We start from the raw sequence: 23,176 nt of genomic DNA, 5'->3' as shown, positions 1-23,176 counted from the left end.
AAATGGTGCTCTTATCTGGAGCCAAGTGGTGTATATGGGTAGCTATCAGTTCCTGATCACCTAAAAAATGATGGCATTAACACGAGGTCTCTATTCTTCTTTGATTTCTTCCCTTTCTCATCTCAGTATAAATTAATGTTAAATATCTCACCTTTGCCATAAATAACAGAATTGTATTAATTCCATTGGTATAACCCAATGTGGAATAGGATGAAGTAGTTCTAATCCAATGTGAGTATATGAAAGTGGTCTTCCTCCTGTGGATATAATTCATAGCAGAAAGAGATTTAGTACCCAGCGAGAGTCAACCAGAATGTAAAACACATTCTTATTGGCTCTCGCCGGGGCATTACCCGGAAGAGAATCCCTCAGGTGGGATTCCACTGCTTTGTCCACGGCAGGGGGCGTGGCAGCCCCTCAGCCAATGAGGAAGCTCGAGGCGGGGCTATCCCCGCTCTGAGCCTCCACACAGCTGGAGGCTGCCATCGCCCCCCACCGGGGATTCAGGTACGTTTTATTTATTTATTTATTCTTTTACTCCCACCCACCCCGATGATCTCCCCGCCCTCCCAACCCCACTTATCTTCTTTTCTGTCATTTTTTGGGAGCAAATGCGCTGGGAACAGTTCTGTTGCCAGCGTGTCCGCTCCCGATGGCCTCTATGAAAATGGAAAACGGACTCCGTTTTCCCTTCCCCGGCGGCCATTTTCTTAGTCATTTTTTTTTTCAGCTCCGAAACCCTGCAGCGTTTCGGGACAGAAAAACATGTTTTTAGTACCCCTATCTTGCGGACCGGTGTACTAATAGCAATGTGCCCCTCATCGCGGGGGCATTACCGAGTCCGGTAATGCCCCGGGGCCTTCGTTAAGGCCCTCGCTTTGCTCAGGTTTATAACTATGGGCCCCGGGGCATTACCTGACTCAGTAATGCTGCGCGGCTCAGGGCATATTGCTTAAGTAAGTGTCAAGTGAATGGGAATATCTGGACCCCTTATCAGGTAATGAGGATTTTCGTGTTGTTGTACTCACCCTGTCATTGACTAGTGTGACTCAGGGAGGAATGAACTTCATATGCAGTCAAGAATTTTAATAATCCTTCTCCTCGATAAATGCTGGGTGCGACAGCAAACATGTAATATATGTATTGAGATGCCCATGCGGGAAATACTATGTAGGGCAGACTGTACGTAAAGCTAAGGACAGGTGGACGGAACACAAGTAGACAGTGGATCAAAAGGCAACTTCATAAGGTAAAAACCATACACATTTAGGATAAGTTAACCATTAGATGTAACATCCCGTTAGGACCAGACATCCTAAGAATCCTTTACTCTTTCATATCTTAGCTCCCTAGGGGACTTCCTTTGAACTTTCTATGAAGCCATCTGAACAATCACACCCAGCATTTATCGAGAAGGATTATTAAAAGGATTACTTATCGGGTCAGCCGCGCTTGTGCTGATATTTACATCGGACAGGAGCGGTATTGTTTTTTTGAAACATGCCCTTGCACATTATGCTCCCGCTATTTGTCAGATTCATTGTTATCAGTTTGCCAGGCTAAGCCACTCACTTGTTACTTAGCGTCAGCATTCAGTTGAATCCACAACACTTTCCATTCAATGGCAATGTGCCAACCATTGGTTTCACTTGATTTTTACATTCTCCAATATGGCCGAATGCTTAGAGAACAATGTTATTTAGCGGTCACATGATGTGCTGTCACGTGACCATCAGTCTGAGGGGCAGAGCTTGGCAAACGGTTTTAAATTAAGTCGGGATGCGAACTAACATGTTGTTTAATCCTTGCCTGAGGAAGCTCGAGTTAAGAGCGGAATGCATGGCGTTTTTATAACCCGCATGGGTGAGTGCTTTTCTTTCTTGGTCTGCTAAGATTGGTTATTTGCCAATGCTTATTTTACCCTGTTGTGATGCATTGTAATGAATAAAGTCAGTTATTGAATCAAGTGCGGTCCTCGAGTGCCCGGGCAATTTTGTTTCCCTTTGTAGCTCGTAAAAGCTAATGCCTGCCTGGTTGTGGGAGACAGGTTCTGTATGTGTGTGTATATATATTTATGAGGCATATGGGTCTGCTTAGATCACATGCTATGCATAGGCCAACATCTAGTGGTAGCCGCTGAGTATTACATTTTTTGTTTTCGAAACTCAAAAAGGTATTTCGACAGGGCGTGCCAGTAATACTATCCCTAGTGTGATGTCCACTGTACCCATGGTCTTTCATGCGTCAAGGTCCCTCAGATAGTCTTTTTTCCACCATCGGAGTCGGACGCATCTTGCGACAACTTTCGAGGACAAAACCTTTGTCGACGACGACTCCCGTTTCGACGAACTTTGTCTGCAGCCTACCTAGGCCCCAACGTGCCACGGCCCTGTACAATAGGGAGAGTGGGGGAGATCATATTCCATCTCACTTAGAGAATGCATATTCCCCTATACTTCCTTGTATTCTGCCCTATACTTCCTTGTATTCTGTCAGGCTGCCATCTTTCCACACTATAGAAAATACGCCTTTTAAATTCTGTCCTTCCTGTAACAGGAAGTTTCCCTGGAAGGATTCACAGCGAGTGTGTAACCTTTGCCCCCTAGGGACCACGACGAAAAACAGTGCAAGTCCTGCAAACTGTCTACTTAACCCCAATCTGACAAGGGCATTCAACCCAGGCATTAACATTTTTTTTAGACCAGCCCCATTAGACCCATTGTACATTAGGGGGCAGGTAAAGCCCAACTCTATGGTAGTCACCACCACAAGGAAGGGAGCAGGGACACCTTTAGCCTCTGCCGAAGCCCTTCCTGACAAGGAGAGCAAGAAGATTTACACCGTAGGCAGGAAGTAGCTTCCTCGGCTGCCTATCAAGTGAGGATAGTTAACAATACTACGCTTTTGTCCAGCTATAATTGCCACAAGTGGGACGCGATCGCACAACAAATAGACTTGGTCCCAGAACCCCTAAAGACACAGCTCTTACAAACTATTGCTGAAGGGAGACAAGTAGCAAGCTGCATTCTTAAAAATAACTTAGAAGCAGCAAACAATGCGGGACGTATTGTTGCAGAAGGTACCCTCATCAAACGCCATGCATGGCTACGTCAATCGGGTTTCAAATTGGAGACCCAGGCCACCCTTTTGAACATGCCCATCGAACCCAATGCATTATTCGGCAAAGCGTTCGAGGACGCACTGAAGAGTGCTAAGGAGTAAATACCCTCAAATTTCTGAGACAACTCACAAACAAACCCTTTGTGCAAAGAGGAAGTTCAAATAGACGCCGGTTTAGAGGACAAAACTCCCAGCGGTCCTCCAACTACAACCCAGACGGGCAGTGTTCGTCCTGAGGTTCCTCTCAAGGGCAATCTTCCCAACAAAACTTTCAAAGGGGCCACAGAAGGTCCAGAAGTAGAGGCAGCTCCTCTTCCTCGAGAGAGTGCTCCACCACCTCCTAAGCAGTGACCACCTGCTACAGGTCACCTCCCATGCCTCTCCAGTAGGAGGTCGTATTTCTCACTTTACCCACACATGGGAGTGCATCACGTCGGACAAGTGGGCACTTTCCACCGTGGCGGGAGCTATTGCATAGAGCTAATGCAGACACCAGCCAACCACCCGCCAAGACAAAGAGAAACTACACAGGAAGAACAACGTATCTGCTAGAAGTGGTCAAGGCACTGCTACTAAAGGACGCTATACAAATCGTCCCGGCAAACCAGGTAAACAAGTGTATTTATTCTAGACCTATGTCAAGCCACAAAAATTCTGCATGACAACGCTACAGGAAGTAATCCCACCGCTAAAACAGGGGGGACTACATGGCAACCATGGACATGAAAGATGCATACTTTCATATTTCAATGTTCCCAGCACACAGAAGATTCCTGGACTTCAAAATAGCAAATCAACCCTACCAATTCAAGGTGCTACCCTTCGGCATAGCCTCCGCTCCAAGGATATTCATCAAGGTACTAGCGGTAGTTGTAGCGCACCTATGCAGAGAATCAATCCCAGTGTACCCTTATTTGGACGACTGGCTGGTAACAGGGGAATCCCCACAAATTTGCAAGCAAAATACCCAAAGAGCAATCAATATTCTGTTCCAATTGGGATTCTCAATCAACAAGAAAAAATCAAGTCTTGTTCCAAGCAAAACAAAACAGTTCTTAGGAGCTGCCATAAAGACAGAAGAGGGTCTAGCCTTCCCGTCAAACAAAAGAGTGCAAAACATACTGCTGCAAATACCTGAGTATCTAGCCGGTTGCCAAATAACCGTACGCAAAGCAATGCGCTTGCTGGGGATGATGGCTTCATGCATTTGCCTTGTTCCGCACGCACGGTTGCGCATGTGCCCAATACAAGAGTGGTTACTTAAACAGTGGTCTCAGGCAAGCGGTCAGTGGGATGATCTAGTGTTTGTTTAGTTAACCCTAGTTCAAGCGCTACGCTGGGGCATAATACCCAGGGCGAATTAAGCGGGAGCAATGCCCAGTACTCTAGAAGAAGAGGGGTAGATGTGATCCAGAAAAAGAGCTGTAATGGTCCCCAGAAGAAGAAGAAGGGGAGCCCTGCCCCAATAGATCACCCAGGGGAAAGTAGGGGGTGATGTGTCCTAGTAGAAGAGCCAGGGTGAAGTAAGAGCTAATCTTATTTCATGCCGATTAAAAATGGGCAAAGAAGAAGAAGCATGTGATGTTAGTGCCTCCAACCAAGGTTTAAATAGCGTTGATCTGTAGATGTAGGCATGTAGGAGCTGGTACGGACTGTAATGCGACCCACTCTGGCTGTTAGCTGAGCAGGATAGGAGTCACCTGTTGTTTATGATGCCCACTGCGTGGATGGTAGACATGGCGGCGTGTTGACTTACTCAGCGGCAGTTCTGGCCGTTGCAGTTCAAGAGCTTCGTTACCCTCCGTGGTCAGAAGAGCAATAGTGATGTCAGCCATACTGCTGTGGGGAATGGTGATCGAATGGAATGCCGAGGATGGTGTAGTTACGATCCATTCCAGCGTTCATCGGCCTGCTGGTTTGCTTCAGAGGAAGTCTGGCGCATGAGAGGAAAGGACGTTGATGTGTCCTACTTGATGTGTTGATGTCATCCTAGGGAGAGGATTCTCAACGGTCAGTCATGAAATGGTTTTATGACACGTTGTTTATAAGGAAGCAGAACAATGTGAACACAAGGCTGCATCTAGTGGCAGAGTTAGAAGATGTTTCGAAAAGCTTCACGAAGAGCGCGTTGTCAGGAGATTTTAGCTCCTTGCTGGTGATGATTAAGGAGGAGGTAGGCGTACCAACGAGAAGTGGGACGATTAATGTTTTGACTAGGATAAGCTACAGTGTTAACAGGTGTAGAGCTGTTATTCCAGAGTTTTGGAAATCTAAGAGGTGGTGAAATGCCTAGTGTGTCCTGGGTGGCAAAATGATGTCGGGGATATATTAAAATGGCAGCTTTTGTCATTTACGTTATTGCTTTGATGGGTGTGAGATGGGGTATTATCCCAGTTAAAAAAAAGGTAGGGGGAGCAAAACACATGTTTTTTTGTCGTGAGCAATTCAACACAGTGCTGCATTGGGCTGCATGGTGAAAGACCAGAGGAACCAGTGCAATGTCATGTATTGGGACATGTGATGGAATTGCAAGCTTTAGGTTAAATGTCCAGTGAGAACATTGGACCTTTAGTAGTAAAGTTGAAGTGTTAGTGAACGTAGAGTGGTAAGCATTGGGTTAACATTTTGGATTTGGCGAAAGTTCACTGTTTAGAGGTAACGTATGGGCCTCATTACACGTTGTGCGGTAAGGGATTAACGTTACCGGTAAGGGAATACCGGTAACGTTAAATCCCCATGCCAATTACGACCCAGATTAACGCTATTAGCGCCACCCCTAACTATGGTGCCACTGATAGCGGTCAGTTCGCGTGCGCGCGAATCTTCATCCCGTAAATAGCGCCATGCCGCTAATAACCCACCATCACAAGCCATGCGGACATGCTAATAGCGTCATGGTAAAGCCCCAAAAACTCCTTACCGGCATGGCGCTAATACCGGCATCGCGAACCACCCGTTAAAAGAACAGAGCAGTGTTCCCACCTGCCACAGGTGGACACAATCAGCACAGGTGGAGGCAATGGAGACTGTGGCAGCACAAAAGGAGCACACCACACCCCTTCCCACAACAAGATGGTTCCAATACTAGCAGCATTACATGGGCTGGAGGGCATGATTGCAGTGCAGCAGCAACAACAACAGGCAGCACAGAGGAGACGCAGGAGGAGGAGGAGGAGGAGGGCAAGACAGGCGCAGCAAGCACCACCAGGGCACCTAGTCATACCACAGAGGCAGCCACCAATCCCCAGGATCAGAGCCAGTCCATTCAACCTAACCCCTGAGCAGATACACACCCTGTACCGTCTGGACCGGGATACCATCACCAGCATCGTGGACATGATACATGACGACATAGTGAGCCTCATAGACATCAGAACTGCCATCCCCCTCTACTGAAGGTGGTGACTGTGCTCCACTTCCTGGCCACAGGCACCTACCAACATACAGTGGGGCAGATGCATGGCATCTCACAACCAGTATTCTCACGCACGCTGAACCAGGTACTGGATGCCCTCCTGAAGCATGCACGTGAACAAATATTCCTGCCCCAGACTGCCCAGGAGATTGCAAACACCAAAGTTGGCTTCTATTCACTGGCAGGCATCCCAAGTTGCATCGGGGCCATCGACTGCACCCATGTGGAATTGGTGGTCCCACATCACAATGAAGTAGTCTACCGAAATAGGAAGCAATTCCACTCCATCAATGTCCAAATGGCATGTGACGCTAACAAGATAATCACACATTGTTGTGCCCGATTTCCCGGATCAACCCATGATTCCAGGGTCCTGCGGAACTCAACCATACTACGCTACATGGAGCGACAAGCTGGACAACGTTCGTGGCTACTCGGTGAGTAGCCGGCCAAGCACATGGCAGTGTGACTGGGGTCGGGGGGTGAGAGATACATACTCCAACTGGGTTTGTTTAGGGGGGGAGAGATACGTGCTCCAAATGGGTGTTGACTGTCGTCCGTAGGAGAAATGGACATACAGATGTACCCCAATGTCCATTAGTGAAGTTCGCAATGTACCTGACAATAACCCACATGCAATGATAAACTGCACAACATAGAGAACAATCCAGGCCAACGAATGCTACACATCCGTCCACATCCACATTGCACACCATGCCACACCACATAATACACAAATCCGCAACATGGCGGCAAGATGGTAATACAGAATTAGCGCAGCACAACATCAGTACAGAAATGTGCCCTTGAATGCATGCAAAGGGATCACCCCTAGCCATAGCATTCAACCACACACCTATAGCACCGGTGAAGTGATTCTACACAGCATTGCAACATCGATGTCGGAATGCCACCACACTAGCAGTGTGGTATCAAATTTGCCTGGCCCCAGGGACACCTAAAACCTGGCCTCACCCAGGACATGTCAATTGGTGTCGGAGCCATGATTTGGGCATGCCCACTTGCAGGGCCAAGCTCACCTTTGCACATTGCAGTCACACAGATTGTCTGCATGCATGCTGCTAGTCGTGCATATTAATCACAATGCAAAGTTGATTTGTCTGATATGTACAGGCCACTCCAGAGGTGACCAGTAACAGGTCCCCCTTCTTCCCCACATACAGGCGATGCCGGCTATCCCCTGAAGAGGGGATCCTTACCCATGTACAGAACCCACAGAACCGGCACAAAGAGGACTACAATCGTGCACATAACCGTACCCGCGTCGTGATAGAGCAGACATTTGGCCTTTTGAAGACACGGATTAGGTGCATTAGCAGGTCTGGTGGCGCTCTCCTGTACGGCTATGAGAAGGTGACCAAGATCACCATGGCATGTGTCATGCTGCGCAATATGTGTATCAGACGGAATGTGCCACTGCCCCTTGACGTTGAAATACAAGCACCTGATGAGGATGATGATGGTGTGAGGACGGAGGTGACGGGGATGCAGGTCATGCAAGAGGCAATGGCCAGGAGGGATGTGATGTGAGACAGCATCTGATCAACCAAATATTCTGAGTAACATGGTTTCACTCTGTAGGATGAATATGGGTAGTAATGCACTGGTGTCTGTGTTGAAGCGCTCAATGGACCCTGTCACCAATAAAGTACACATACACAATGAAGACGTCCAAGCCTGTGTTTTGAGTAATCACCAGTGTATTAAGGAATATTAAGATGTAAAAGTGCATGTCCCCAACTATCCCACCACCCTTCCCCCATCCCCCCACAACAGTCCTGAAACACCCTTCCCCCCTCCCCCACAACAGTCCCGAAACACCCTTCCCCACTCCCCCCACAACAGTCCCGAAACACCCTTCCTCCCTCCCGACAACAGTCCCGAAACACCCTTTACCCCCTCCCCCCGACAACAACCCCTTATGTGTCTTGCACAATGTTGTTGTCCTGCTGCACACATGGAAGGTTGACCCTGCAGTCCCTATTCCCCATTGCCACCACCAGCTATAGGAGGCTGGGTTGACGTGCGCCTCGTGGTGCGGGTGGAGTGGCGGAGGGGGCTTGTCTGCCACGAACTAGCAGATGATGAGGTGGCTGTCTGTCCCTGTGGTGGTGGTGGGAACTGGCGGCCCATCGCGTCTGCTATACGTGTGAGGACCTGCCTGCGTTGGCCAATCTCCAGGCACAACCTGTTGGTACAAGCTTCAATCGCCTCCCTCGAGTGCCTGGCAGTCTCTGTTATCTCCCCCCTGAGACTGGCAGCCTCTTTCACATGCTGCCCAACCAGCACAGTAATGTCCTCCTGGCGCTGCCTGATGCTGGCCAGGTCAAGGGCACTGTGGCATGCTCGTGGTGTGGCTGCTGCGCCTTCCTCTGCATCCAGGACATCTGGTGAAGCCACTGGTGGGCTACTGCACCCTCCCATGTTGTCCTCGCCAGACTGGCCATGGACACTGGACCCTGGTGTTTGCTGTGGAGTTGCCGCTGGGGTTCCTGGGGTGGTTGGGGTGTGCATTTCCATGGAGAACTCTATCGGGTCCTCCACATCTGAGAGCGGCGCTGTGGCTGCCGCCTCATCTGTGGAACTTGTGGCAGCGGAGGGTGGGCCCTCCGTGGCTGGAATCTCTGGTGGGGGGTTCACATCTGAAGGTGTGGCAGTTGTCGCTGGTGTAGACTGCAGTATGGTAGCAGTGGCGCTCCGACAATGTTTGGCACTCTGCATGGGAACACTTCTCCCTTTGCCCCTTGATGTAGTGGGGGTGTCCCCTGTGTCCTGTTGCCTGGGTTTTTTCTTGGCAGGGAGTGCCTGAGTCGCAGTGCCAGGTTCTTCACTGTCTGTATGTGAGCCTGCGGGGGACAAAGAGGGGGATGGCATTGGTGATGGTTCAATGTACTTCATGCAGAATACGTTAATCATGCTGTTGTGTGTATTGGGACTTCATTGGTAGGGATGCAGGTATTGGGTCTGGTAAGTGGGTCATCCATGCATGGTTCTGTGTAGAACTTCTCTGTGGTGATGCTTCCATGTGTGTGTGTTTGGGTTTGACACTGACATGGCCAGTGTTGTATGCATGTATGGATGTTGGCGCATCCATGAGGTGAATCTGGGCTCACATTTGGGGGGGACCTCAACATTCACAGTGCATAGTTTCAAGTGTACACTCACCTCCATCTGATGCAGTGGCCACACCATGCTCCATGCTCCCGACTCCCTCGATTGATTCAACACCAATTGTGTTGGCGCAGGTCTCCTCCCACTCCTTCAATTTTATTGGCGATTCGGCTCCACCTCCTGTGGCCATGGCCATGTTGCGGTTCGCAGACAGGATGCTGCGGACCCGGAGGCGGAGATCGTCCCACCGCTTTCTGCACTCCCAGACAGTGCGGGTAGTGGTGCCCACCGCACTCACTTTCAGGGCAACCTCTGCCCAGATAGCCTTCTTCCGGATCAGGGTCTCCCACCGATTGTCGTTTGCAAATACCACGTCGGCATTCGCTGCAAGGGTTTCAGTGAGCATTGTTAGCTCCTCGTTGGTGAACTTCTCCTTGCGCTGGCGGTCGTTTTTTTTTTTTTTATGGACTTAGGCATGGCGAGGGAATCCTTGTGGCTTTGGAATGGCACAGTTCTCGAAACAGGTCCAGGGGGCAGAGGATGGCAATGGGTTGTGTTTTTAAAGATGGCCGCCATGCTCTTTCCCGTTCCTGTGCGATGACGCTATTTCCGGTTCCACTATTTAACGGTGACCGCTAATTGCGGTGACCGCTAATTGCGATGGGCACTATTAGCAGTGACCGCTGTTTGCATGTTGCGGGAGGTCGGAAGTGCTATCAGCGCTTTCATTGGTGCCGCTAAGGGTCTTTTTGGGGTCTTTAGCGGCATGGTGGTAGGGTCATTACCGGCATGGCGCTATGCTCGTGTCCGCATACTCGTAATGGTACGCTATTAGCGGTCTCTTGCCAAGGCGGACACGTTAATAGCGCCATGCCAGTAAATGTCGATTTTTATCACACAACGTGTAATGAGGCCCATAGTCTCAGTATCAAATGTTTGTTTGTTTATTAATTTGTAAGGCGCACCAAACTCGTAGGTAACTGGGCGCAACATATACAAGGACACTTAAAGCTTGGGTTACATAGGGCCTCATCACGAGTTGGGCGGTAACGCCGGCGCTACTACCGCCGGCGCTATTAGCCCTACCGCCAAACTCCCCCAAACCCCCGGCGCTATTAGCGCCGGATCACGGGTTTGGCGGAACGGTTAGTGCCCATTCCCCATTGGGCCCATTCGGGAATTCCTCATTCCCCATTGGGCCCAATGGGGAAAATTCACGCTATTACCGCCGGCGGATTTCTCGCCGGCGGTAATAGCGCAAAAATCGGCAAATTTGCTGCAGATTTCCCCCCAGCTCAGAGCTGGGGGGAAATCCGCCAAGGCCATGATCTGGCGGACCCTTAAATGTGGCGGTAATAGCGCTACCGCCGCATTTAAGGGTTACCGCCAGACTCGTGATGAGGCCCTATGATAAGTTACATAGAGATAGAAGCTTACATATTAATGCATGTTACATGGGGATAGGACAGTACAGATAGGGTTACATAGTGTGACACGTTACATATAGATAGAAAGGTGGCAGGTAGTAATCTGGGGGAGTACATAATAGATTATACATTAGGGGGTAAAGCCAGGTGAGTACGACAAAAGCAAGCATAGGTTCAGTGCATTATTCAGGGCGCACATCTCAAGTGAGTAACATAATTACAGATCTGAACATACTAGGTCAAATGTCATTGGATCGTAGCCAGTTCAAGGTATTTCGTCTAAACCTGAGGAAGGATTGGTCGATTCTAAGAGAGAGAAGTAGAGCATTCCAGGACTGGGCGGCTTTTACTGGGAAACTGTTTCCTTTAGATATTTTAAGCTTGAATCTGGGTATGTTCAGGCAAAAGGGGTCAGCCGCTCTAGATGGGCGGGTGGAGTGTTTTCTTGCGAATCTCTTCATAAGGTAGGGAGGTGCTGCATTGTTTAGGCATTTGAAAGTAAGGGAAACTGTTTTAAGCAAGATTCTGTTGTTTATCTTCAGCCAATGGTGTTCTCTTCTGATTTCTAAAACATGTTCTCTAATAGGTATGCTCAGAGCATTGTTCTGTAAGATTTGGATTTTGTCTAGGATATATATTTGTTAGCACCTAGGCAATCCAGTTTTGACAGTATTAGTGCATTAGCAAGGATGATGCAGCTGGCCTTAGATAGAAATGGCCGGCAAGCCCTACTTAGCTTGCATGTGTGGAGAATGCAGCTAGTTATACAATATTTTAGGCTTTTCAGGTTAAAGCCGACACCAGCAAAGGACTTTCAGCTAAAAATCTGGCACAATAACAACCTTTGAGTGTGTGTGTTTGGCAGGTGTGCTGGGGGTTGAGTGTGCTAGAATAACTCACTTGAGGAATTTCAGGATTAGGGCTGAGAGAGATCCATGGACTTGTAGTGAAATATTTAAAAATGTTTACTGCTGGACATGTTAAGTAGAGATGGTTTAACACATTATGAATCTGAGAGCTCTGAAAAGTGATTTTGGTATCCCAACCTGTTCTAGTATTGACATGGTTTGGGAAGTGAAGGGGTATGTCTGCACCAGAAACCTGGGGGTGGCAGTGAATGTATACCAAATTGTAGTGTGGATCTACGAGGATTGCTGAGGAATCTGCAGAGCGTCATCGCTGGCTAAAAAGTTGTATGTATGCTGTTGACTACCATCAATGACATTTGTGATGTCATCTTTGATGTCATGGGTGTTAGTCTTAGCAGTGCACAGTGGTGGCGTGACCTATGGTTGCTTAGCTTACCATAACTGGTGAATTTCTTTTTTTTTTGGTTTTACTTGTAACCATAGTATGGATAGGTTGGTGTTAGTGCAAAGTAACTGTAACGTCCCTGTAACAAAAGATTTTGCACAGAAGTTGCTAGGTTGTTCTTAGGGAAATTCAAGCATAACGTCTCTTTACCAACATTTTTAGTGGGGCACTGTAACCAGACCCTTCCTTTAGCATAGTTTTTTCAATAAAGGGGATCGTTTTGTAGTAGCGCAACTTAACCATAACGTCCCTTTAACAATGTTTTTTGTTAGTGAATTTCATAGGTTTTTAGCAGGGCACTGGAATCGGAATGTTGCTTTAGCATAGTGTTTTCTGTAAAGATGATAGATTTTTGGTACCGCAACTGAACCATAACGTCCCATTAACAGCGGTTTGTCACTGATTCTTGGGTGCCCTCATGATGAACTTCTGGAAAGGTCAAATTCTCCTGTGTATGTATCCATTTATGCTACCCCTTCCCTTTCCTAATAGTGTCGGTGTATCTTAGAAATTAAAGGTGTACATGTTAAGTGTTGGTGAGTGTGTGAGTGGTTTTTCTTTTTGTGTTAACATTGCATGGTGAATCTGTTCCGCACAGTACTGTGCGAGATGACTACAGGTAAGCAATATGGGAGACTACACGCCCCCATCAAGACGACCGCCACCTACGCTGACCAGTAGAGCGTATGCACCAGAGAAGTTCCCAGGGTCCTGGCTTTTGCAAATACACGACTGCTCGCCAGAGCGGGCCATGGCTTGATTGCGGGAGACACCCTGATTGTGGATAGACCGTGAACAGAGGCTCTCGGATCACTTCGGACACATGAGTATTGGTTGCGAGAAAAACTGAAGGAAAGGAAATTAAAGGGGGTAAAAAGCAAGAGGGTAACCGCGAGGGAACAGTCTGGGAGTCAGATTACGTGTTTATGGGATTGTATAAGTATTATTTAGTGTGCTTTTCTTCTTCTTTCCTTCGCATGGTCATTAGGTTTTATTTTTTTGAGGTAACGCAATAAGGAGGAGAATACGGGAACCTAGCTCCGAAAGGGGGTGGAAGGTGGAGCGGCATAGTACTGTCTCGACCAGTGCAGGAATGTAAGTGGAAATAAAAAAGGAAATACGTAGGACTCGGGAGATATTAGCAAACTCTTTTTCTTGTACGAACAACTTTCTTAGAGGTTGGCCCAGAAGGGGCACAGGGAGAGGTAAATGTGAAGGATGAATGTGGGGGACGAATCTAACAAGTTTTCATAAAGGGGTAGGGCTAAGAAACAAGTGTTACATATATCTGTTTTATGTTCCATGTTAGTGAAGTACGGCAGTTTTGTCTAGGTGTATCCGTTAAATGGTTTTATGTTTCATTTTTTTTGATGATTTCCATGAAGTGTTCCAAATCGAGCAAGGTGTAAGTGAAATGTTTTAAAACTGTGATGTTTAGTGCTAGGTTTTATACGCAACCTAAGGCTTGCCAACATACTTTTAGTGTTGCTACCACATACACACGCAAGCAGTGAACAAGGTAGAATCATGGGTGCAAATATACCTTTGATGCATATTTGTCAACACCTCCCTCTGTAGAGTGAAAGGATAAAAAAGGATCATGACCAGTGGCTTACTGAGATTAAGGGGGAGGGGTTGTCCCAAGTGTGGCCTGAAGGGGATCATTTGACAAAAGGTTTCTAGATCTTGTGACAACATATTTATTAGCCAAATCAGCTACAAAATAGAAGGGAGGTCCTAGATCTCTGGAGGATGTTCAAAGAAACGCCTCCTGCAAATAGCACAGAAAACAAAGCGCCACTGGTCCGACAGTAGTGGGGGGAGAAAGCGAAGGACGGAAACCCAAAAAATGGTACCCCCTGCTAACTAGGCCTGCTGAAGGATATAGCGACCCATCTTATTTACCACAGCCAAGCGCCCACAACACCCATGGCAGCACCCCCGCCCCCTTATGATCCTAGAGGTTTGTACCGTCCCACATGCTCACCACAGGTAAACATTGCACGTCTGACTAGGGATTTAGAAGCAAAACTGACCACTACAAAAGCAGAATTAACCCGGCTAAGAACACTGTTGGATAGGAGACAAATGTTGCCAGGAGGCGGGGAGACACCATCGCCGGCCCCATCAAAGAACCCCTCCAGTTTAATAGAGGATGAGTGGAAGTCCGAAGAATTCTTCTTCCACCTTAATAACACCCCAATAAAAGTACTACATGTAGATCAAGGGAGCGACAAAGCAAATGATGAACAAGGCAGTGTAGCATCTGAGAGGGAACTAGAGATAGAAGAATGTTGGAGCAACTTAGATGAATATGAGGAAGGAGGGGCTGCAGCAGGCCTGCCGCTACCTCTGCTAAGGGAGTCGGAAGAGGGGGAATCATTGAGGGAAAGATGGCAGGGGAGGCTCATGAGCAGGGTAGTGAATATGGTACTGACAAAAGAGAAAGGAGTAAAGGTAAGACAAAGTTACAGATGCCCCTCATTCACAAAGGAGTGGGAAGGCCAAGTACCTTGGGCTTTGATGGACAAAACTAATTTGTTAAAAGCATTGCCTCCGATGTCGGCAGGGGCAGGGAAGTGGATATACGCCTTTGAGAAAAATACTGCAGGGGTCCCACTGGCCATAGCGGATGTTAAAAGCTTGCTAGTGTCTGCCGTGGGTGATCAAGCAGATGGGGTGTGGGTGAAGGCGAGGTTCCCAGGAGTAACGATCGATTGTGACTGCCATGATGGGTCATCTTTCAATAATGTAAGAGCCCAGGTGTGGGTTGCACTGCGGAGAACCTTCCCTGACACTCATGATTTACACTCTGTGATGCAATGCACAATCGGGGACGAGGAAGATGCTGCGCAGTACATTCTTCGGGTGCAGGACATGTGGAGAGCAGAGACGGGCACCGCTTGGGACCAGTCAACCTTCCTTTTTCACTTCATTATATAAAGAGGCCTCCCGAAGGAGGTACAGAAGGCCTTAGATAAAATTGTAGTGATAGATGCCAAGGGCTGGCCTGAAATACATAGTACACCACTGTAGGAGGATCAAAGAGAGGGAAAAAGAAATTGCACAAAGAAGGTTGGCAGATGAAGCAAAACTTGCACAAAATAAGCTGGTGAAGGTTCCAGCGGTAACAGTCGCCCTACCGTATGGGAGACAGGGGGAAGAGGAGGAGGGGTCAGTAGCTTTACAAGCAAGGATGGCAGCAACGTGGGCAGCACACGGGACGGAGCAATGGGCCGGAGAGGAACAATACGAGGGGCCCCAATGGCAGGGCAGGCCTGAAAGAGGAAGAGGTGGGTACAGGGGACAGCAAGGAGGGTATGGGGCACAGGGGTCTTGAGGGGTGGGACAAGGCGCATGTTTGACATGTGGAAGGTGGGGACACTTTTCAAGGGAATGTCGTATTTGACCCATGGGGTACTACCAAAATACACAACATTTTGCCAACGAGCAGCAGTTCGGTCACACTCACCCAGGTAGCCTTATGGATTGCCAATGGGAGGCAACAGACAACAGGAACAATATGACAACAATTATCAATCAAAGCCTGAACAATCACAGCAAGGGCCCCAAGCACCACAACCAGGGATACAACAGAGACTAAAACGTTAAAACATAATGGGGAATGTTAAGACGGATTTCTAAACTCTGACTTGGTGGGCAGAGGTTCAGAAGGCCAGCCTAGTTTCTTGGAACACGCTAACCTCTGAACAAGCCAGACCAATCAAGGTAGCTATGGCAGGCGGTGAAGACTAAGGGTGGGGGTGGCTGAAAGACCTCAATGCGCACACAGAGCAAGGACACTTACAAATTAACACAAAACAGGTGTATATATCAAAAATATAAACATATATATTTTTTTTATTTCACATAGTTTATACAAACTTTTGAAATATAAAACTCCAACACAAATTCTCATGATATGAACTAAACTAAAATTAAATTTTACAAATAGTTATAAAGATAACACAAAAAAACCATCACTGTATCCATCAATTCTCGTTCAAGGCTAAATAAGTTTGCTTTCATTACTTGCCAGTTGACACCGACTCGAGCATCTTTTGCAGTTGTTCTAAAAATCTCATTATTGCTAGAGCCAGTGATTTAGTCTTGCTATTATGCAGTTGCGTCCACCAATCTTCTGCTCTGTAAGTCTGGTATTTATCCAGCTCTTTCCTTAGGAATTTCTCGCGTTGGTCTCTCAATTTATTGCAAAACAGCACTAAATGCTTTAGGGCCTCATTACACGGACGACGGTAAGGGTTAACGGTCACCGTTAATGGCAACGGTGACCGTTAACCCTTACCGCCGTACTACGAGGTCCCTTTGCGGGCTGGAGGATTTAACGCCTGCTTCTTGCAGGCGTTAAAATCCAACCCGCTAAGGGACCTCGGAGCTAATTACAGCACCGCAAAATTGCGGTGGCGTAATTAGCGCCTTCCCCATTTCCATAGAGCCCTATGGGGCAGAAATGGGAATGGGGAAGGGCAATGGCGGAAAGGGGATTTACCGCCCCTCCAACCTTGGAATGGGGCGGTAAATCCCCTTTCCGCCAAGGCGGTGCCGGTATTTTACCGGCATGAGCCATGGCGCTAATAGCGCCATGGCTCACCGCCTACCGTGTAATGAGGCCCTTAGACTTTCTTCCTCTGTTATGCAGAATCGACAGTTTGTATTTCCTAATTGGATCATCCGACGATTTCTCAAAATTTCCTTCGTTTCGAAGATATTGAGGCGGAATTTCAATTAGAGTCTTCTTAGACGCTTACAGGGAGCGATAGTCAGATATTTTGGGAGAGTGTTAAGTCTTTTGGCTTCTATTGGTGAATTTCGCATGGATTTATGGGTTGATCTTCGGTCACCAATTTCAATCCAGTCAAGTTCTAGCAACTTCCTTTTAACTGCATCTGGGTTGTTCCATAATGTTGTTTCGCCTGTGCCTAGTTGGTTCAGGATGTATTTACATTGTTGTCTCCATTCTAGTAATGTAGATTTCCTTTGCAAATTCTTATCAACTAGTATTTCAAAAGGTGGCAAATCCGCTTCTCCATTAGTCTTTCGGAATAATGCTAACTTATTCCATATTATTGTAGCGTTTAGCATGGAGATCCCCACTTCATACAAGACGCAGGCTGTTGGGGTGCTTTGCGGAATCTGGAGGAAGAAGACCCTTCACACCTTGACCAGACTTTTGAGTCGTATCCGAACATGTTTTCTGCTCCATATGTTAGAATAGCAGTAACTTTATATCAACAATGCCTGACGCTGTGGGCGTATCGACAGGGTTTTCCGTTATGTTGTCCACCCCACTCGAACCCTGAGAGTCTTCAAGTTCCTCTTCCTCCTCACCTGGTGATGATGAGAAGTCCAACTTCTTTCCGCGGGATCGACGAGTAAAGGTCCTCCTCTTCTTGTGTAGATAGGGTCAGCCTCGGGAGGAAGCCACCGCGACCCTTTGGTAACGAATCAGCGGTGACTCCCCCCCGCGACAGACAAGCGAGGCAAGGGGAAAAGCCTTACGGCACAAAAACCCCTTCGGAGTGTAGAAATCCAATGCAGCGGAACGAGAGGAAAATCCAAGACCAGCAGGATATGGGATACCGGCAAATCCGGCAGGTAAGGGCTCAGCAAGGTGAGTAGAGAGAACGGAACTGAATGGAATCAAAGGGGGGGGGAGCCAGAGAGAGAGAGAGAGCTCAAAAGAGGCAAGGCAGGAGAAGCGAAGGGAGGCGAGCAAACCAAGCGCCCAAGAGAAATAACGGGGCGCAGGCAAGAGAGGGAAGAGAAGACAACTGAATGAGAGAGGTGAGCAGGGGAAAAAATAGGACAGGAGCGGAACACCTCCAAGCGAGAGAACTAAGGAGCGCTAGCAACGAAGAGGAAATCAGAAGTTGCAACGCGCAGAGCCGCTGAGCGTAAACAGGGAAATACACTCGGCGACGGCCATGATGGAAAGGACTAGACCGCTAACAGCGCTTGGGAGCATAACGTAGCGGCACAGTCGGACGGCCGCCATGTTTCCACCTCTTCCATAAACGCCAGGTTGTGACAGTATGCCCCCCTCGAAGTCGGGTTCCCCCGGCTTGCTGGGATGTAATCTGTGAAACTGACGTAGCAAACGGGAAGCATGCACATGGGTCTGAGGTTCCCAGGTATCCTCATATGAAGGATAGCCTTTCCAATGAATAAGATATTCAAGGCGACCTCTGTGGTAACGAGAATCCCGGATGTGGGAGACCTCGTATTCCTCAGAGGTGGGAGCAGGCAAAGTGTGGAGTTTGGGGGTATTCTGTTTTCTGTTCCCTGATACGAAGGGACGTAATTGAGAGGTATGAAAGGTCGCATGAATGCAACTAAGATTCTTAGGCATCCTGAGGCGATAAGCTACTGGATTGATCCTGGATAGGACTTTGAAGGGACCAATGAATCGGGGAGATAGCTTAGAAGGACGTACCCAGCGGGGCAAAAACTTTGTGGATGACTTTCTATGACTGAGTAGTTCAGCTGACTAGGGTTCAGAGTCTTGGAGAAATAGGCGATGGGATGTTCTTGGCCCTGATTTGATTGTAGGAGAACGGCGCCAACCGCACCCGCGGAGGCGTCAGTCTCAAGAATAAAGGGTAGCAGTTGGTCCGGCTGTCTAAGAATAGGGGCAGAAAAGAACCTTCTTTTCAGGCAGATGAAACTCTCCTCGGCTTCCCTGGACCAGCAAAAAAGGCATGGAGGCTTTCTTTAGTAAGGAGGTGATAGGCAGAGTGAGTCTGCTGGAAAATTCGGGAATAAACTTCCGGTAAAAGTTGGCCAGTCCCAAAAATCTTTGAATCTCCTTGACCGACGAATGGGAGGGCCAGCCTAGATAGCATGACCTTGGAACCTCTGTTCCAATCTGGTACAGGTCTCAGGTGTTTATCAGCTTGTAGTTTGTTACGGGTGTTGGCCTTTAGAAGACTTTGGTTGGCGGTGTTATGGGCTTCCTTTAATTTTGACAGAGAGGTTTCTAAGGATGGTATGGGAGTCTCAGTCCAGAAGGTGGGTACTATAGATTTAGGATGGTACCCATATGTACAAAAGAAAGGGCTGATCCCAAGTGCGCTGTGTACAGAATTGTTATAAGCGAACTCAGCTGTTGGTAGGAGGGAAACCCAGCTATCCTGTTGTTGGTTAATGAAACACCTCAAATACTGCTCGAGGGTCCCCCATTTAGCCTTTCCGTCTGCCCGTTAGTCTGTGGGTGGAACCCAGAAGACAGAGCCCTTTCGATACCCAGCAGTTTGCACAAGGCAGTCCAGAATCTTGAGGTGTATTGGCTCCCACGGTCAGACACGATCTTTTTGGGGAGACCATGCAACCTGAAGATATCTTTCATGAAGACTTCTGCCATAAGGGAGGCCGAAGGTATCCTGGGTAAGAGGGAAAAATGGGCCAAATTCGAGAAGGAGTCCACAGTTACCATGATACAGGTACAGCCCTGGGAAACCGGTAGATCTACGATGAAATCTGTAGTTATGTGCTTCCAGGGGCCTGAAGGAATCGAGTCTTGTTGAAGCAGGCCAAGAGGACTTCGAGTAGAATGTTTATTTTGCATACAGGTCAGACAGGTCTGGATGTATGCCTGAGTATCGGCTTGCATACCGGGCCAGTAAAAGGATCTCTGCAGTAATTCCAAAGTCCCTCGTAACCCTCTATGCCCAGCCACCTTCGAGTCGTGACACCACTGGAGAGCTTTTATTCTGAGGTCCTGTGAAGGAAGGATGAGCCTCCCTCGAGTGAAGTACAGACCGTCCCTCCGATCCACCGGAGTCCTCCCCACTTGCAAGAGCGTTTCTTCTGGGGAAAGAGATCTTTCCCTCACTTCTTCCAAGAAAGACGATACAGTGGAAATGATCTTGATATGAGGAAACATGAGCTCTTTCTCGTATCCCGGAGAGGTCTCATCTCTCCGAGATAAGGCGTCAGCAACCTGGTTTTGGGTACCTGGTATGTATGTGATGAGAAAATGGAACTGTGCAAAGAAATGCGCCCATCGGGCTTGTCTGGTGTTATAACACTCTTGTTGACATAGGATCTGTAGGTTCTTGTGATCAGTACGTATCAGGAACGGGTATAAGCTTCCTTGGAGAAGATGCCTCCATTTTAGACAAGCCAGTTTCATAGCTAAGAGCTCCTTTTCTATGACTGAGTAGTTCAGCTGACTAGGGTTCAGAGTCTTGGAGAAATAGGCGATGGGATGTTCTTGGCCCTGATTTGATTGTAGGAGAACGGCGCCAACCGCACCCGCGGAGGCGTCAGTCTCAAGAATAAAGGGTAGCAGTTGGTCCGGCTGTCTAAGAATAGGGGCAGAAAAGAACCTTCTTTTCAGGCAGATGAAACTCTCCTCGGCTTCCCTGGACCAGCAAAAAAGGCATGGAGGCTTTCTTTAGTAAGGAGGTGATAGGCAGAGTGAGTCTGCTGGAAAATTCGGGAATAAACTTCCGGTAAAAGTTGGCCAGTCCCAAAAATCTTTGAATCTCCTTGACCGACGAATGGGAGGGCCAGCCTAGAATAGCTTCGACCTTCTTGGGATCCATGGTGATCCCCTCGCTGGACAAAATAAACCCCAGATAGGAGACGGAGGATTTGGCGAAAGCACACTTTTCCGGCTTGACCAATAAATGATGTCGCTGCAGCCTGTGTAATACTTCCTTCACATGACGAGTATGCTCTTCGGGCTGACGGGAGTAAACCAGAATATCGTCTAAGTAGACAACGTGTTTTGGCCCAAGAGATCAGAAAATATACGGTCCATAAACCTTTGAAAGATCGAGGGAGCATTGACCAGTCCGAACGGCATAACCTGATATTTGAACAGCCCATAGGGAGTGCGGAAAGCCGTCTTCCATTCGTCACAGGTCCTGATGCGGAGCAAATGGTAAGCATTACGTAGGTCGAGTTTGGAAAAAACTACTGAGCCTTGGACGGTCTCCAGGATCTCCGAGATGATGGGCATAGGGTACCGGTCCTTGATGGTAAGTTGGTTAAGGCCCCGGTAATCGATACAAGGTCTTAGGTCCTTGGAGTCCCTCTTGGGAATGAAGAATAGAGAATCTCCTGCTGGTGATCTGGAAGGTCGGATAAGTCTGTTGGCTAAGTTGTCATCTAAGTAGCGTCTAAGGACTTCCTTTTCCGACAAGGAAAGGGGATACATCCTGCAAAACGGAACCAGAGCCTGAGGGACTAAGTCTATCCTACAGTCCTCAGGTCGATGAGGAGGAAGTTCCATGGGTTGTTGTTCTTGAAACACTGTCGCGTACTCCTGAAGACAGCTTGGGATACAATGGATCGTGCTCCTCTCAGGGGCACACCCCGTCTTGACGCTTTCGAACAAGGGTCCTGGAAGACACTTCTTCTGGCAGTAAGCAGAATGAAAACTTAGAAGATTTGCCGACCAATCTATGGTAGGGTTGTGTCGTCGGAGCCAAACAATCCCCAAAATGACTGGGAAATGAGCTGCGCGAATGATATCGAAGCTCAGTACTTCAGTATGTTGTTGAATGGATACCCGTACCTCCTCTGTGGTGTGGGTAATGAGGCCGGAGCACAGAGGGGTACCATCTACTCCCTCTACCTTCTGGTCTTCCTTCTTGGCTATCCTGCGAAGGCCTACCTTGTCGGCCCATAGGGTGTCCAGGAAGTTCCCTGCTACCCACAATCCAGCAGGGCCAGGGTCTCCATTTCCTTTCCTCTGAACTGAAGCTGGACGGATACCACCATGAGACGTTGGTCTTCCGAGGGTTGGGCTGAAGTAACTGAAAGAGTGACGTAGGAACTGGGAAAAGCCCCTCGGTAGTCTGTCCTGCCAACTACCGAGGGCGTTCGTTTCCCGGACGTCTGGGGGGTACATCTGGGCAGTCTCTCAAGAGGTGTGTGGAGGAGCCACAGTATAGACAAAGGCTGCCCTCCCTTCTCCTCTTCTTCTCTTCCGCTGTCAAGGGCGCTCTGGTTGCTCCTATTTGCATAGGTTCTTCCCGGGTGGATGGACGAGCGGCAGGTGAGGAGGTCGATGGGTGAGTCTCTGGGTAAGAGCTGGAGTTACGGGTCTTTCTCTTTTCATTACTCCGTTCAGTCAACCGAAAATCTATCCGTACAACAGCCTTTATGAGATCTGAGAAAGAATCGAGGCGAGGGATCCTAGCGAGCTCGTCCTTCAGCTCTTCGCGCAGACCCCTCCTGAAGATGGTGTATTGAGCCTCTTCTTGCCAGCCAGCTTCTGCAGCCAGTCTTTTGAAGGAGGATATGTAAGTGAGTAGGTCAGAACCACCCTGACGAACATCCAACAGGTCTTCACTAGCCAGGTGAGCGCTTTCAGTGCGAAGAAATGTCTGCTTGAGAAGATCCTTGAATGCTACAAAGTTCTGTAACACTGGGTCGGACTGGGACACCAATGGGGTATCCCACGCTAGGGCATTACCAGTCAGTTGTGTGATCATAAACCCCACTTTAGCATGATCGGAGGAAAAGGTGTTCTGTCTGAAAGCGAAATGGATATTACAAGCTTCCAAGAATTCTTTGACTTTATTCTCTGATCCGTCGAATTTGCCTGAAACCAGAGGCAAAGGAGGTAAATCTGTGACTTGCTGTTCTCTGGCGGTAACTCTCTGTTGGAGAGCGGTATTGGCCATCTTGAGGGCTTGAACTTCCAGGTTTAAGTTTTGTACCGCCGCGACCAATTCTTGAAGTTGCTGGGGAGTTGCCATGTCAATATTCTGGCGTTGCAAGCTATCAACAATGC

The 23,176-nt window shown here is 48.2% G+C and overlaps 1 protein-coding gene across 1 annotated transcript in view; it reads left to right on the top strand.

The window, feature by feature from the left end:
- Positions 1-1,745: 1,745 nt before the first annotated feature.
- AMHR2 (anti-Mullerian hormone receptor type 2) overlaps positions 1,746-23,176 on the top strand; it is a 1,032,826-nt gene continuing 1,011,395 nt past the window's right edge. The window contains exon 1 of the mRNA XM_069653310.1: positions 1,746-1,863. Coding sequence (XP_069509411.1) covers positions 1,836-1,863 — 28 coding nt within the window. The 5' untranslated portion in view covers positions 1,746-1,835. The remainder of the gene's footprint in view (positions 1,864-23,176) is intronic.

This window comes from Ambystoma mexicanum, chromosome 3q (assembly GCF_040938575.1).
Source record: "Ambystoma mexicanum isolate Mex_15411 chromosome 3q, UKY_AmexF1_1, whole genome shotgun sequence".
NCBI lineage: Eukaryota > Metazoa > Chordata > Amphibia > Caudata > Ambystomatidae > Ambystoma > Ambystoma mexicanum.
The sequence above is the reverse complement of the archived record's forward strand: the minus strand, read 5'-3'. Positions and strand labels throughout refer to the sequence as shown.